General features: G+C 32.2%; 2 protein-coding genes across 2 annotated transcripts in view; one reads left to right on the top strand and one right to left on the bottom strand.

Moving 5' to 3' along the window:
• Positions 1–551: 551 nt before the first annotated feature.
• LOC111514440 (mpv17-like protein 2) lies at positions 552–7019 on the bottom strand. The gene is made up of 3 exons (XM_074180294.1): positions 6545–7019; positions 6251–6489; positions 552–905 (listed from the first exon to the last, which is right to left on the bottom strand). Exons 1-3 carry the CDS (start codon positions 6801–6803, stop codon positions 753–755), a joined length of 651 nt encoding a protein of 216 aa, XP_074036395.1. The 5' UTR covers positions 6804–7019; the 3' UTR covers positions 552–752.
• A 1798-nt stretch (positions 7020–8817) lies between these two features.
• The window catches only part of LOC111514603 (protein FAM107B), a 198915-nt gene continuing 193879 nt past the window's right edge, over positions 8818–13853 (top strand). Inside the window, exon 1 of the mRNA XM_074180292.1 lies at positions 8818–9065. Within this exon, the coding sequence (XP_074036393.1) occupies positions 9033–9065 (33 nt within the window). The 5' untranslated portion in view covers positions 8818–9032. The remainder of the gene's footprint in view (positions 9066–13853) is intronic.

Here is a 13853-nt window from a genome sequence, read left to right as displayed (position 1 = left end):
AGCTATTTGCTGATCCAACTGAATACCCTTGATAAATGCTATGTCACTTTTGAATAGCCTGATTTTGGATAAAAAATGAGATGTATTTGGGGTCGTCTTGCTGTATCTAGGTTAGGTTAGATCCAAAGAGAGTGGGTCTATTCGACATCCACCGCAACTCGCAAGGGTTAGTTTGTATGGTAACTGATCTTTCAGGTCTAATGGTAAGAATACGGCTCTGCCGAACACCTATTGGTGTGACTCCTAAGTTTGTTTGCCAAGATTTTATATCGGCGTTGCGTTAGTGATTTCACTAATATTTAACACCGACAAATGCGTCGGTAGAAATTTGAAAAGCTCTTGGAGAACAAACCCATATATTTCTAGAAACTATATAAAATCAAGAAAGGTTATTGCAGTCAAGCTGCTGGAAAATAATTTCATGGAAATGAAAAGATAAATATTTAATGACATTTGAAAACTTTACAATAAACGGGGTTGACTATAATTTTGTCAAACTCTTTGTGTGTGTGTGTTCAAATACTGGGAGTTTTTTAAATTGTAAGACATACTAACGAAAACAAGTCTTTATTTCAATATTTTTTTTCAATCAACGTCTCTTGGTAAGTACTGTATCTATTCAAATACTGATGACATATAATTTTAAACTTATGCATATAATAACAGTCCCTACAAAACTGTCCTGAAAAACTCCATTTTTTAAGATAATCTATGAAATCTCAGTATGTTTTTGCATTAACAAGTGAAATATGTTATATTTGCTCCTCTACCATGTCCCTGTGTTTGATGTAGGATAGAAATATGTTATAAAACATAGTAACAGCATTAATATAAACTACTTGATACTTAATAGGAATGTAATAGAAATTAACAAACTGGGAAGGTGGCCATACTATCCAGTCCATCTGAAAACAAAAGTAAAGAATTAAATATCTATAAATTGATGGATGTAGCCGTTACTACGTGGTAGGAAATCATAATGATGAAAAGAGAAATTAAACTTTTTAAGATTTTTACCACTTTTATAAGTAACTAACGTTACTGCAGTTTCGTCCTATAAGGACATTTTCAAACTTATTGTATTGTATATTGTATAACTAACAATGATTCATTACATTAGCCATTAGCAGTTTTTAAATTGGTAGATCCGCATTGTCAACTGTAAATTCAGGTACTTAATCAAGCCAAGTACCTCTATTAGTACCTTCAGGGGTGGCATATAATGGCTAATGTAATGAATCATTGTTAGTTTATTGTACAAGTTTGAAAATGTCCGTATAGGACGAAACTGCAGTAACAGAAAGTTTCATTTCTCTTTTCTTAATTAAACATCCATTTCTATTTTATTTCAATTTTATATATATGAAGTGGTTTATCTTAGCAACTGGAGAAATGTACAGGATAATGGATTAAAGGGGGCCCTCAGTCAAAAATGAAAATGGAAACTTTAGTTGCTTTACTTTTCCAAGCTTTTACTTCTTATGAGAAGCTTCTTCAGGGCCTATAATTAACCAAGTTATGGATTTTTTCTTTGAATAACATTATAAAATTATACTTACAGTAGAAATGGGTATGAAATGATTAATTAATAGTTATTTATGTATCAAGGGAATTAGGAGGGCCTTAATTACCGATGGCAAAGTTTGCGTCCCGAGGGCCTCTGGCCCGAGGGACAGCAATTGCCTGAGGTTATTAAGGCTCATTAATTCCCGTGGTACATAGATAATTTTATTTCTGACCGATTTCAATAAAATTTTGTTCATTTTTGAAACGGAAAAATGTACCAATTCATTACCTTCCCGGTATATTTGAATCAGGTACCGTTGATTATAGTAGAGTTTTCTTGTTGCTAGGTTGTTGCTATGTTACTTGTTTATAAACAGAACTTTGTTATCAAGCTCTGTTTGCGGTGAAAACGTGTTTTCTAGCCCAAATATAATGGAGGATATTTTGAAAAAAGCTGAACAAGCAAGAGAATCATTAATTCCATCGAAAAGTGAAGCCGTATACCAAAAAGAATACAAGATATATCTGGACTGGCTGACACGGAAAAATGTTATGCCAAAAGATGTCACTGAAACTGTATTTCTGGCATATTTTCAAGAACTGGTATAAGCCGAAAAAGTCTGCTGTTTTATCTCCTAAAGATGTTATCAGATTCCTAAAGGACGCTCCTAATGATATTCATTTATTGCATAAGGTAATTTTTTTCTTATTTTCCTTTTTGTGTGTATTTATTTCCTTTTTTTTGTTATAGGTTGTTTTGATTATGGGTTATTTTGGAGGATGCAGAAGTCAGGAACTTTTGAATATGAAGATATCGGATATAGAGGACCGGGATTCCGTTATGGTAGTGAACGTACCGGAAAGTAAAACTGGTGTATCGAAGAAATTCACAGTTGTGGATAAAAAAGAGTTCTCCGCTTTGCCTTTATTAAGACTTTATATGTCTTTGCGTCCTAAAGGTATTGAACGATTTTTTTTGAGCTTCCGACAAAATAAATGTACATCTCAGCCAATTGGAAAAAACATGTTTGGGAAAATCCCCAGCAAAATCGCAATGTATTTAGGATTGCCAAACTCATCTTCCTATACGGGGGACATTGCCTTCGTCGCACTTCTGCTACTGCTCTAGCCAATGCAGGAGCAACTATGACTAACTTAAAATGACACGGAGGTTGCGGAGGGGTATTTGGAGGATAGCATCGAATTGAGAAATAAAACGGCGCGTATGTTGTCTACTTTGTCATCAGAAGAGGCAGGTACCTCGACTGTAGTGAACAGAAGCTCCAGCCATACAAAAGAAGAAATTGTTTCCAGTGGCGGAAGTAATTTTCAGGAAACATTTCAAAATTGTACATTTATTATTTGTAATGACGTGAATAAATAAAATATGGTTCAGTTTTCATTTCTATTTATTTTTACTTGTGAAAGGTAGAGGGAATTATAAAATCTATAATGTCCCAAGGGAGTTATGACCCTCTTTATTGATAGCGTAACTATGACGATATAAGCTTATAATATCCCGGTCAGAAATAAACATATATATTGATAAAAAGAAATAAAACATGTAGGTATACTTTTTCTTTGTCTGACAATGTCAAAACTTCACATAAATGTAATTTTTCAATGAATCATACTTTGATAAGATAATCGTGAATTCTGAAGGGATAGTTGGTTGATACTATTTTCATTATTATGTTTTTGGTGTAGTTCCAGTAAGTTATTACATATGCTATAACATATAGCTAATTATTTACAAGTTCTTTCAATATGCAATTTCTTTCAAGTCAAAAAGATGTCTCTTTAGACAACAAAATGCGAAAAATCACTTAGTACAGGGTACAGGATCTAAACAGCAAACTGACTAATGTCAACTGCAGTGCTGTTTCCAAACGAATAATTCATAACCTTAGGTTAGGTTAGGTTTATGAGTCTATTTAAAACTATAATATCTCAGTGAGTAAGTATTCAATTTAATTGAAATAAGGCCATTTGAATCACTGGACTTTTGCCAACGTAACACAAGTCCATTAATTCAGCACTACTGGAAGGTCGACCAGATATTTTTCTCGAGAGAATTTATCTAGTTGAAGTTGAGATGATGCTGCAACATCACATGGCTGACGGACTGAGAATAGCCATGATGCTTCCTAGGTGGCTCGGGAAGTTATTAAGATTGCCTACTCAGGACGCGAGGCTAATGACCAATGTAGTCGATGCCGATGACACCAAGAAATAAAAACAGAAAGAGTTAGTGTTAGTTTAGTTGCCTTCCTATTTGTGGTGTAATTCCTTGCACGGTTGAATAGAAAATAAAACCCTCAATCAAATGAGCTGTCACTCACCACCCCATGCTATTTAACTTTTTCGAAAGGGTTGCTTCCCTCTAGTAAGGGATGAAATTAGGGGTGAACTGTTCATACTCAAATGTACATTGTAGAAATCAAAAATCGACGTGTCTCGGCGATTTCCCTAACAAGAGTCCAGTGACGAGTTAGATAGGGGGGTAACACTTATGATGAGCGTTGTATAAGTCATTAAGTTTAGAAATAGAACAAGAGCGTTTCACAAAATTCTTAGATTGGAAAATAAGACTGTGTTTTCACGAAATTGATGTCCAAGCTAGGCTTACAATAGTCAACCTCCAAACTCTTAAGGTTAGGCATAAACTTGCCATGATATATTTTCATATATCTGAAGATGTCAGAACCACCTGTCAAAGACGATTTTTCTATATGCAAAATCATCGAACCAATTATGGAATTACTGCTTTCACTACAAGGTTGCGAAGAAGCTATACTGAAAACTTCCCATCCCCCCAACATCACAACTTTTTTTGCCCAGTTCAAAAAGCAAGCTATTCAGAAAATCAATAACTTTTGATATAGTTAATTTGCCCAGTTGCTAGTTTAATTTTGTTTCAAATTTGTTTTGTTATGCTTTGTGATCATTTTTTTCTTTTTTGTATTTTCTCTATTTTTTATTGATATTGTTTATATGCGATTTGGATTTGTATTTGATTCTGTAGGTTTACTTAGAATAAATATATTGCAAAAGATCTGCTAAAACGTCTCAACAAAGTAACCAAGTCGAAACCCAAACTGATGTAGGGTTAATAATTCATGTTCAGCTAGATATATGTTATTTGATTCCATATTGATATTTCCATGACTCCATGGCTACAAAAAGACAACTCAAAAGACATATCAATCTGTATTTTTCCACACATACTGGGCCTATCTCTTTTCAAGGATAGGAACTGCTTTGGAGAATTATTTCTTGGAAACACTTCACTGATGACCGAGTGGTTTGAAGTAAAGGTTGATGTCCGTGAAATATCGTCAACAAACTCTTTCAGAATATTTGTTGCTATCTTAACTAAGCTAACAGAAAATATATTTTTGAATCATGACAGATTTGACGTCATATTTGGTTACTGGATCAAAAAACAGAACTAGGAATTGTAGTAACTGATTTTGTATGTAGGCCTAGTTTATCTCTGACAGATTTTACGAATAACTCCCAAAAGTACTCTTCAATTGTTTAATATTTGATATTACTTCACGATCAATTTTAAAGTGATTTCCTGTTTTTGTTTGATACGGTTGGTTTCCACATTTACCATAATCCAAAGAGTTTTTGCCTTGTTATCACAGCTGGCAATTGAATTAGAATAGTAAATCTTTTTTATACAGGAAATTTTGTTGTCAATTTGCTCCTTGCAAATAATTGGATTATTTGCATGCAGTTAATTTGAAAATATGATTCCCTCTTGGAAATCATATTTTCTCACTTTTAGAGGATTACCTTGGCTCAATTTTCTGTTTATGAATTGTTGCGTAATATAATCACTGAAAATGTATGAACAAGTTATCAAACATGACATCAACACTTTCTTCCTTTTTGTAAGAACAAGTCTCTGCCCTTATTAAAGATTTGAATTTAGAAAAGAAATGCTCATCATCAGAGTGATGACATACTTTGTTTTACAAGTTGTCTAATTCAATTCATTCCACATAATTTTTTTAGCATAGTGATCTGAGAGACCAACATCTCTAGAACTGTACTGGAGAGAACTTTTATATTAATGACAATGTAATCTAGACTGTTAATTGTTACTCAATCACCATACTTTGAAAAACTTGTTATATATCAAAAAGCTGTTTTGAAATACCACAAGAGTTAAAATGGAGCTGGACATGGAACTTTGGGTATTTTTGAAATTTGTGGAAGTAAATTGGTGATTACCAAACTTCCCAGGAGTATCAAGATCACTTAAATTTCACAATATTATATGACCATTTACAATCAATAAACTACTTCACAAAATACAGGTCACTACTCATTTGATATTCCAAAGTTGAGGATACCCCAAGTTGGATATCGTGTATCAAAATTTGTTGATAACATTCTGTTACAAAAAATGTGAACAAATTTCTCATATCTGCAAATAAAAAACATACAGCAACAAATAGAATTTTGAAATTTTCAATATTAACCATATATCTCCTGAACCGAAAGAACTAGAAATTATTTAGTATCACTCAATAATACCCAACTTTCCCACATTTCATTTATAGCTTACTGCAAGAATGTGAATAGTCTTGTATATAATACATTTTTGAAGACCATATCTTTGATAGTTATATAATAATATGCGATGATTGGTAGAATAATTGAAATTGTATATGTTTATAGCTATGGAGTGACGCCTGAAACTGTGATTTAGGAATTTCAAGTTCCCTACCGTGTAGACTTCTCGAAACTTTTCAGTTATCTCTTTGTTACTTTCAACCACTGGTTTCATTTCCATTAATCCCATTCCATAGAAAAACATTGCAATACATACTGGAGACATAATGAATTGGTCCAGCAGAATTTTCCATGTTATATTTCTTGCTGTCTTTGCAGGATATGCTTTGGCAAGCCATATATAATAATAATGATGAACTGGACCGAAAGCAAGTCCCACAATGAACATTCGAGCTGAAATAAAGTCTTTTGCTTATAGTCGCTTCAAAATCGATTATACAAAACTTACTCATTCGACCATAATCATATCTCTTTTCAAGTTTACGCTGTCTGTACTCTATTTCCTGTTGGCATATATCTCCAATAAGCATGAGAGCTCCAGAACTAATGATGTTTGTGGCCAATAAGTACTTACCAAAAACAGAACTGATACCCACTCGTATTGGACTAAACTTTGGACTAGATGTAGATAATTTTCTGGACGTGGCGTTTGTAAAACATTTGTGAAATTTTGATATTCCTGTAATGCAACTTCGGAGTTTCAACATTTTTTAAAAATTATTACCTAATGATTTAGTTTTGATGTCAAAATCTGAAAGTTATTTCAAGGTAACAAATAATTTTGTGAAAACCATAATTCACTCCCAGTAGTTATTTTTACATCTTGTTGAAATATATATTAGTTCATTTATTGGAAATGTAAAGATTTTATTAATAAATACAATTCATCTGTGACATCTGTCACTTTCGTGCACGTCCACGTCCATGTCACAGCTTACTTATAGTAAGTAAGCTGTGTCCATGTGTTTCACTGGAACAAAATCAGAATTGCTTTTGGCGCAATTTTTTACATTGGTTCCAACAAATACCAACATTCAAGCAGACCAAAACATACATTTCAGCGCGCGAAAGGATCACTGTATGCAAACATTACAGAAATTTTAATTTCAGTTTGTGTGATAGTATAATCTAACATTTCACAAGTAAAATCTCAGTTCCTTGTTAAAACTAATGTTAAAATACATTATTTGGTATCCGCTTCAGCTACTCTGGGTTTAATTTTCCATTTACTATTTCAGGAACACAGTCATTACACTGAACTAGAATATTTTAGACTATATTTTCCATGAGTATGACGTTTGAATTTTTAAGGTTAACTAGATGATATTGAAATCGAATACCAAGAATCGAAAGTATCCAATTATTTCAAGCTCTTGAGACATCTAAAGAAATTTTGTCTTTAGAAATTTTGAAGAATCTTCAATATACGTTAATACTGAAATATATTACAAAACCAGTACTTCAAAATCCCAAATCTAATATTTTGACAATGGATAGAGTATCTTTGTGATATGTAATTGAGATAGAACGTAATTTTTGAAACTTATGCTATTCTACAGATATCAGATTTATTTTCAATATCCTAGCGTCACTGGATATAATTTTTGGTGTTCATAAAAGTTGGTGGTATTGACGACGGATGTAATTGTTTTTATGTATATTGAACAATTTCCAAATTTTGCGCAACTGCTTTTCAAAAAACGAATTCAAACTTAAGATTTCTCTCAAATTTCATCTTCTGCAAAAGTTATGTTTTTTTTACATTTGGATATAGCCTATTTTTGGAATGTGGAATTGACCGCAGTGGTCCGATCGTGAGTCGGTCGATTCCCGCATCGACCAGATATTTTTTTCGAAAGAATTTATCTGGTTGAAGTTGGAATGATTCTGCAACCGTGCTAGGAATCATACGTTAAAAGGTAAGACCGCGTTAGTCCTTAGCTCGCAAGTTTCTCAACTTCTGAGAGTTGTCGTTCGTATGGGGGCGACAGCTTATTAGCGGAAAAACATATTTTAAACAGATTTTTTTAGATTTTTGAAAGTTCTCGAAGGTATTTGAATCCGAAGTATTTTATTCTTGGAAATTATTGATTCAACTCATCATATCCAACCGTGCATTAAATAATAAACTCACGAAATGAGTTCAGTGGTATAGAATATAAATAACACCCATGGAACTCATACATATACATATGTCTATGTCTATCCTAACAAACCTATTAGGAAGTTCATCGTTCAGATGCGACATCTACCGGACATTTTGAAACTAAACCAGATGATTGAATAAAAATCAAGTCCTGTCAGCGGTTTTGATATTTTGGCTATTTTGTGCTACCAGTGAGTGAAAGTTATTTAATTTCACCTATTCATCAATTTCTCGTGTCTATAATAAACGCACTAGAAAATAATACCTCCACAACTTCACAATTAAATATCTCAAAACCCAAAAATGATACACATAGCCTATGTTTGAAGTTATTCCGATAACCTGTTTGAGTAGTGCCATCATCGGTTAAATTGCTCCTTCCACAATGATTAGTTCTGTCATTGTCTTAGACAATGGTCTAAGGACATTCTAAGTATTTAGTTCTGTGTTTACATCCTTTTGTAATACCATTTTTAAAATCTAGATGTCACTGACTACAACGTCAATAAGATTTGTCGTTTTTCTCCATTAGATGACACTACATGTGAGCTTGTATACTCTATCGGTTTTGTTTATGTTTTGAATTCGTTTCTTTTATTGACATTATTTTTAGTGTTTTGAGCGTCAGTGTTTTGTATATTTGGTGCAATTTGGATGAACTGTTATTGTATGAATCGTTATTGTTGATACGGTTGAATAAGAACTTGAAGGTTCCTTCAGTCACAAGAACTTTTTTGGTTTGATACAAAAAAAACGGATAAGAAATTGGTATGGTAGCAAATGTTCAGAAATGCCAGGCACAGCAGATGTTCCAGCTGATGAGGTGAATACACGAATATTATGTTATGATATTTTCATTTGCTTATAAATTTTTTGACTCTGGTTTTAATACGGAAATTTGAATATGATGAATTGACGAAACTTGCATCATATTTAATAAACAGCAATAAGGGTCGGTTCACGAAATGCATAAGTATAAAGGATGATTTAGAAATCATAGTCCTTGTATCTGTCTTAACTTCAGTCTTCTAGTTAGGAAGAACTATTTTGCAGGTCTGCAGGCCAACAAATTATTTTCAGTGAACATTGCTCTTGTAATCTTGTAGGAATGCGGAAATTATTGTTGGTCGGGCCTCCCAGATAAGCAACTCGACCAAATTAATCATTTTTGACAGAAAAAATCCAATCGTCATCCTTCGTGAGTGAAAAAAATTCATATTTCTCCCAAAATTGAAAGCAAACTTTGCAGGTCGGCAAAAATATTTGCAGGTCGAACTTCTCAGATAAAAATCCCGACCAGAATAACCATTTTCTACAAAAAAATCCACCTCCACCTTTCGTGCATACAAACATTTCACATTTCTCATAAAATTGAAAATAAACTTAGCACGTCGGCAGAAATTCTTACAGGTTGGGATTCCCTGATAAGAATATAAGTATAATAATTTTCGACAGAAAATTTTCTAACCCTCACCCTTCAATGATGGGATCTCACTTTTGAATTCTTAGAAAAAAAAATCTACACCACAAATGTCGAGAAAAACATCTGAACGAGCTGGAATGTTTCTTGAACAAGAAGGAATGTATTTTGAAAATTGACTACAGTAACATTTTTAATAAATTCGAACATTAATGACTATTTCAATAGAAAGGAAGAGGAAATTAACATAAGTAGAATCTGGCTACTTGTTCTTAATTGCACACCAACCACAAGAAACAAAGCCACGCCCACCATCAATGAAATTGAATCAGGTACAAATTCCAAGGGAGTGAGAAAAACTGGAGCACTTCGTCTGTTGCCTCGTCGCCTTTGATAACGTCTACCGCAGTAGTTGACGAAATGTCAGCCATAAAAACATGCTGACCACGGCCAAAAAACCCAGAAAATAGCTTTGACACAGGTATCTCGAATTAAGAAATAAAAGAAAAGATCCTTAAAGAGGAGGACATTTCCAAAAAAAAGTCCCGCTTCCCTTAATTCTATCTCTATCATTTATAACTTCAATTAACGCCGCGGGCGAATTTTGGAATGTGGACACGGCATCTAAAGCGAGCACGTCACAAAAAATAATGTTTTCAACTATTGAATATCAATTTAAAAATGTATAAAAAAATTAAGTAGGGTGGACTCTGAATATTATAAAAATTCCATTCTTGTTGGAAAAATATCTCAAAAATATTTTACCTGACCTGTGTCTTCATTGAAGACCATACAAAATGTTTAAATAATTCCAATACAATTTTTTCGCTTCGTGGAGCTCTTATCAGTGTACTTAATGAATTCACGTCATTAAAGTTAAAAAAATTTCAATAATTTGTTTATTATTTTTTTATAGTAACAATAAAGGAATAATTGATATAATGTTTTTATAATTATTATCATATTTCTTTAAAGACATTCGGTAAGTGGAACAACATTTCGGTGCCATTTGTCTATAAAATGTTTATAAACAAATAGACTATGTGAGTATTAAAAAAAATCAATTCTGTTGTCTTCATAATATAATTTGATGATTTTTAGAGAAAAAAATCCTAATATCAATATTTTATTATTCATAATATTTTTTTATATTTCAAAAGTTTGAATGATTAGTTGAAAAATGTTTTCTATTTTGAGAATCATAATTGACATTCCTCTACAAATTAACAAAATCATATTTTTTAATGATATTTTATTTACTGAACAATTTGTTGTAAACAAATTCCCATGTGTGATATACTTTTTTTTAACTGCTAAAAATTACAGAAAAAATCATACATTTGAAACTTGCGAAGATTTTTTTTGATTTCTTATTGTACTTATGTTCTTCAAAATTTGCATGACAACTAAAAAATTAATATAATTTTGAAACTATTAAAGATATGAAAACATTGAATACATTTTCACAGAGAACTAATAGACCTGTCAAATGAGCTTTTCAACAAATTTGCAACTATTTTTAATCGATTGTTATTTGCATTTAATAGAATTAATAGTAATTTTTGGCGTTTTTTGCTATTTTTTTATTTCTAGCATGGTAACTAACGCAAATATGATAATATACCTTTAGAAAAATGTCGTTTATTGATTCAATATGCAACCGATGAAATTTTTTATCTAAAAATAGTTGGGTTTTTCATCTATTACTTTATTTTCTTTACTCTTTTTAAAATTTTCTTGTTTGTTTATTATTATTCGTTCATTCATTATTATTCGGCAATATTTGTGTTAATTCCATTTACAATTGATTTGAACCGCAAATTATTGTTATAAATCATTTTATTGTTTTTAAAAATAGACGGAGGCCTATTTTCGACGTTAAATTGAAATTGTAAATAAAAGAGATTTCGAGAGGCGATAGGTACTTCAAGTTTCCTTTTTTTCAATTCTTTAATTCTTTACAGTTTTTGAGGTATTTGCAAAAACCTAAAGACCTTTTTTTACAACTTTTCCAACTTTTTATGTGCTAAAAAAACAGTTTTTGCACATTTTTCTAGATATTATTCCGGATCGAATGCGTCATTGCACGTATTTTTCCGATCATTATCTCTATTTTTCCCCATTTTTGACTTGTGAACGAGACTATCTATATATCAAATCTTAACACCTAGTATTCTACAAGTCATGACTTGTTTAATGGATTCGTTGACAATCGGTATATCACCTGTCTTTGGAATAAGCCAATCCAGAATCACAAGCTACTGCGCTTGATTTTGAAAGGCCTCCGCTCGTGTTTGGCATAAGGGTGTATGAGAAAGTAGGAGAAGGTCGAGACAAATCTTCCAAATAACTATAGACCAGTCTCTTTGTTATCAGTGATAAATAAATATAGTTAAAAAAACTAAAAACACGCTTTTGAAGCACATCGAATTAAAAAGTTATAAGTAATTTTTTTAAATAAGCTTAAGACGATAACGAACGAAAAATACTAGGATTATTGTGAAAAAAGCGCCGGGCGCTTGATATACATAAAATCTGGCACAAAGCGCCCACCGTTAAAAAATATTTTTAACTTAGTTCGATGTTCTTTGAAAGCGGGTTTTTCAGTTTTTTAAAACTATTTTTATTTTTCACTTTTTAGTCCGATTTATTGGCAAAAATAATTTCTAGTTCTAGTCACTAGTATTATAAATCTTTAACAGACGGCGCACGAATTTGTTTCGAAGTAAAGAGAAAATTTGCAGTAATAATTTCAAAAAACGATTCAGTCTTGATCTTTTGATTTGAAGTTTCATTCAAAATATGGACTAAAAATATTTTTTCAGTGAATAATTATATTTTTCAAATCAATCTTTTGATTTGATATGTATGTCAAGCACCTCAATTCTAATTTTTCGATTTTATGAAATATTTGAGTTACTGAATTTTCAAGGTGTACAATTTACGATAAAGTTTTCATTGTTGAAATCCAAATTCTGGTTTGCTTTCAAATAATCGAATTAAATTTTAAAATGTATCTTCCGTTTTGTTCAAAACTTTTTTCTGTACTGAATCACGGGTAATTATAAATATTTAAATATTTCATCTGTAGTACAAAATTTCGCCAACACTTATAATTCTTAAAATATGTTTTTTATTTTGATTTTCTTTTGAACAACCTATCAAGGAAGTTACGTATAGCGGCATCTGCCCGCGAATAGATTAAAAAATATCAATGAGGTTACGTACTGCGCCATCTGCCCGCGAATAGATCAAGCAATAATGCCGATAACTCTGTCAATAGAAATCCCGAGTTTGAGAGTTACAAACAAACATACATACAAACAAACATACATACATACAGGTGAAGCTAATATAGAGTAAAAATCATGGAAAAATCGTAAATCACCATATCCTCAAATATTTGGAAGGCTACAACATCTTGAGAGATCATCAATATGGCTTTCGGAAACAAATATCAACAGGCGACCTTCTATCGTATGTCACCCACATTCGGAATAACGCCATCGGGAAACATGGAGAATCAAGAGCTGTGCTCTCCTCCGACTTTTTTTTAGATAGTAAAATCGTCAAACTGCCACATCACATGGTTTTAAGTCGACAAAAGATTGATAGTTACTTATTTCAAATCGGCATTTTTACAGTTGACGCATGAATATTGAGTGAATGAAAATCGCGCACTATCTCAGCATTTATATGTGAGTTGGAACTAATATTTCGGATATTTCATATCGGGCGTATAGAGGAGGTATAGTAAAACCAATAATGATTGAGAGTAAAGCGCGTTGTCATATCTGAATTTTACGTTACCAGTTTATAGCAGAATCAAAATATAGTAAGCAGTAGAGTTGTAGGTTGTGGCAAATTGTAGATAATACACAATACTAGTACGATTAAAAGGTATTATTTATGACAAAAATCAGTAATGAGCTTGTAATGAGTAATACTTATACATTTCCTGATTACTGATCAGTTAAAATTCATTATTTTCTGTATAGTGTTAGATATTTATTGCAACTAGTGGCAACGCTGTACGCAACGATATTTCTGTCTTTGTCACTTCACCGTAACTTCCATCTCATCGTTGCAGTCCTCACTAATGTACTTGCAGCCATGAGCGTATCATTGGTTTGTGAATTATACAGCGTGAATTGTACGGTTTACAGTTAAGTTAGTCAGCAATCGACGTGT

Source organism: Leptinotarsa decemlineata, unplaced genomic scaffold (assembly GCF_025532065.1).
Source record: "Leptinotarsa decemlineata unplaced genomic scaffold, Ldec_3_MD MMD2_tig00026294_RagTag_RagTag, whole genome shotgun sequence".
Taxonomy (NCBI): Eukaryota; Metazoa; Arthropoda; class Insecta; order Coleoptera; family Chrysomelidae; genus Leptinotarsa; species Leptinotarsa decemlineata.
Note: the sequence above shows the minus strand (reverse complement) of the source record. Positions and strands in the feature narration are given on the sequence as shown.

Bases quoted from the DNA above. Each gene is read 5' to 3' on its own strand.
- LOC111514440 (XM_074180294.1), bottom strand. From the start codon at position 6,803: ATGTTGAAACTCCGAAGTTGCATTACAGGAATATCAAAATTTCACAAA. The intron at 6,490-6,544 runs GTAAGTTTTGTA...ACTTTATTTCAG, and splicing joins ATATGATTATGGTCGAATGA to CTCGAATGTTCATTGTGGGA. The intron at 906-6,250 runs GTAGGGAACTTG...TTTTGTTTTCAG, and splicing joins AGTTTCGAGAAGTCTACACG to ATGGACTGGATAGTATGGCC.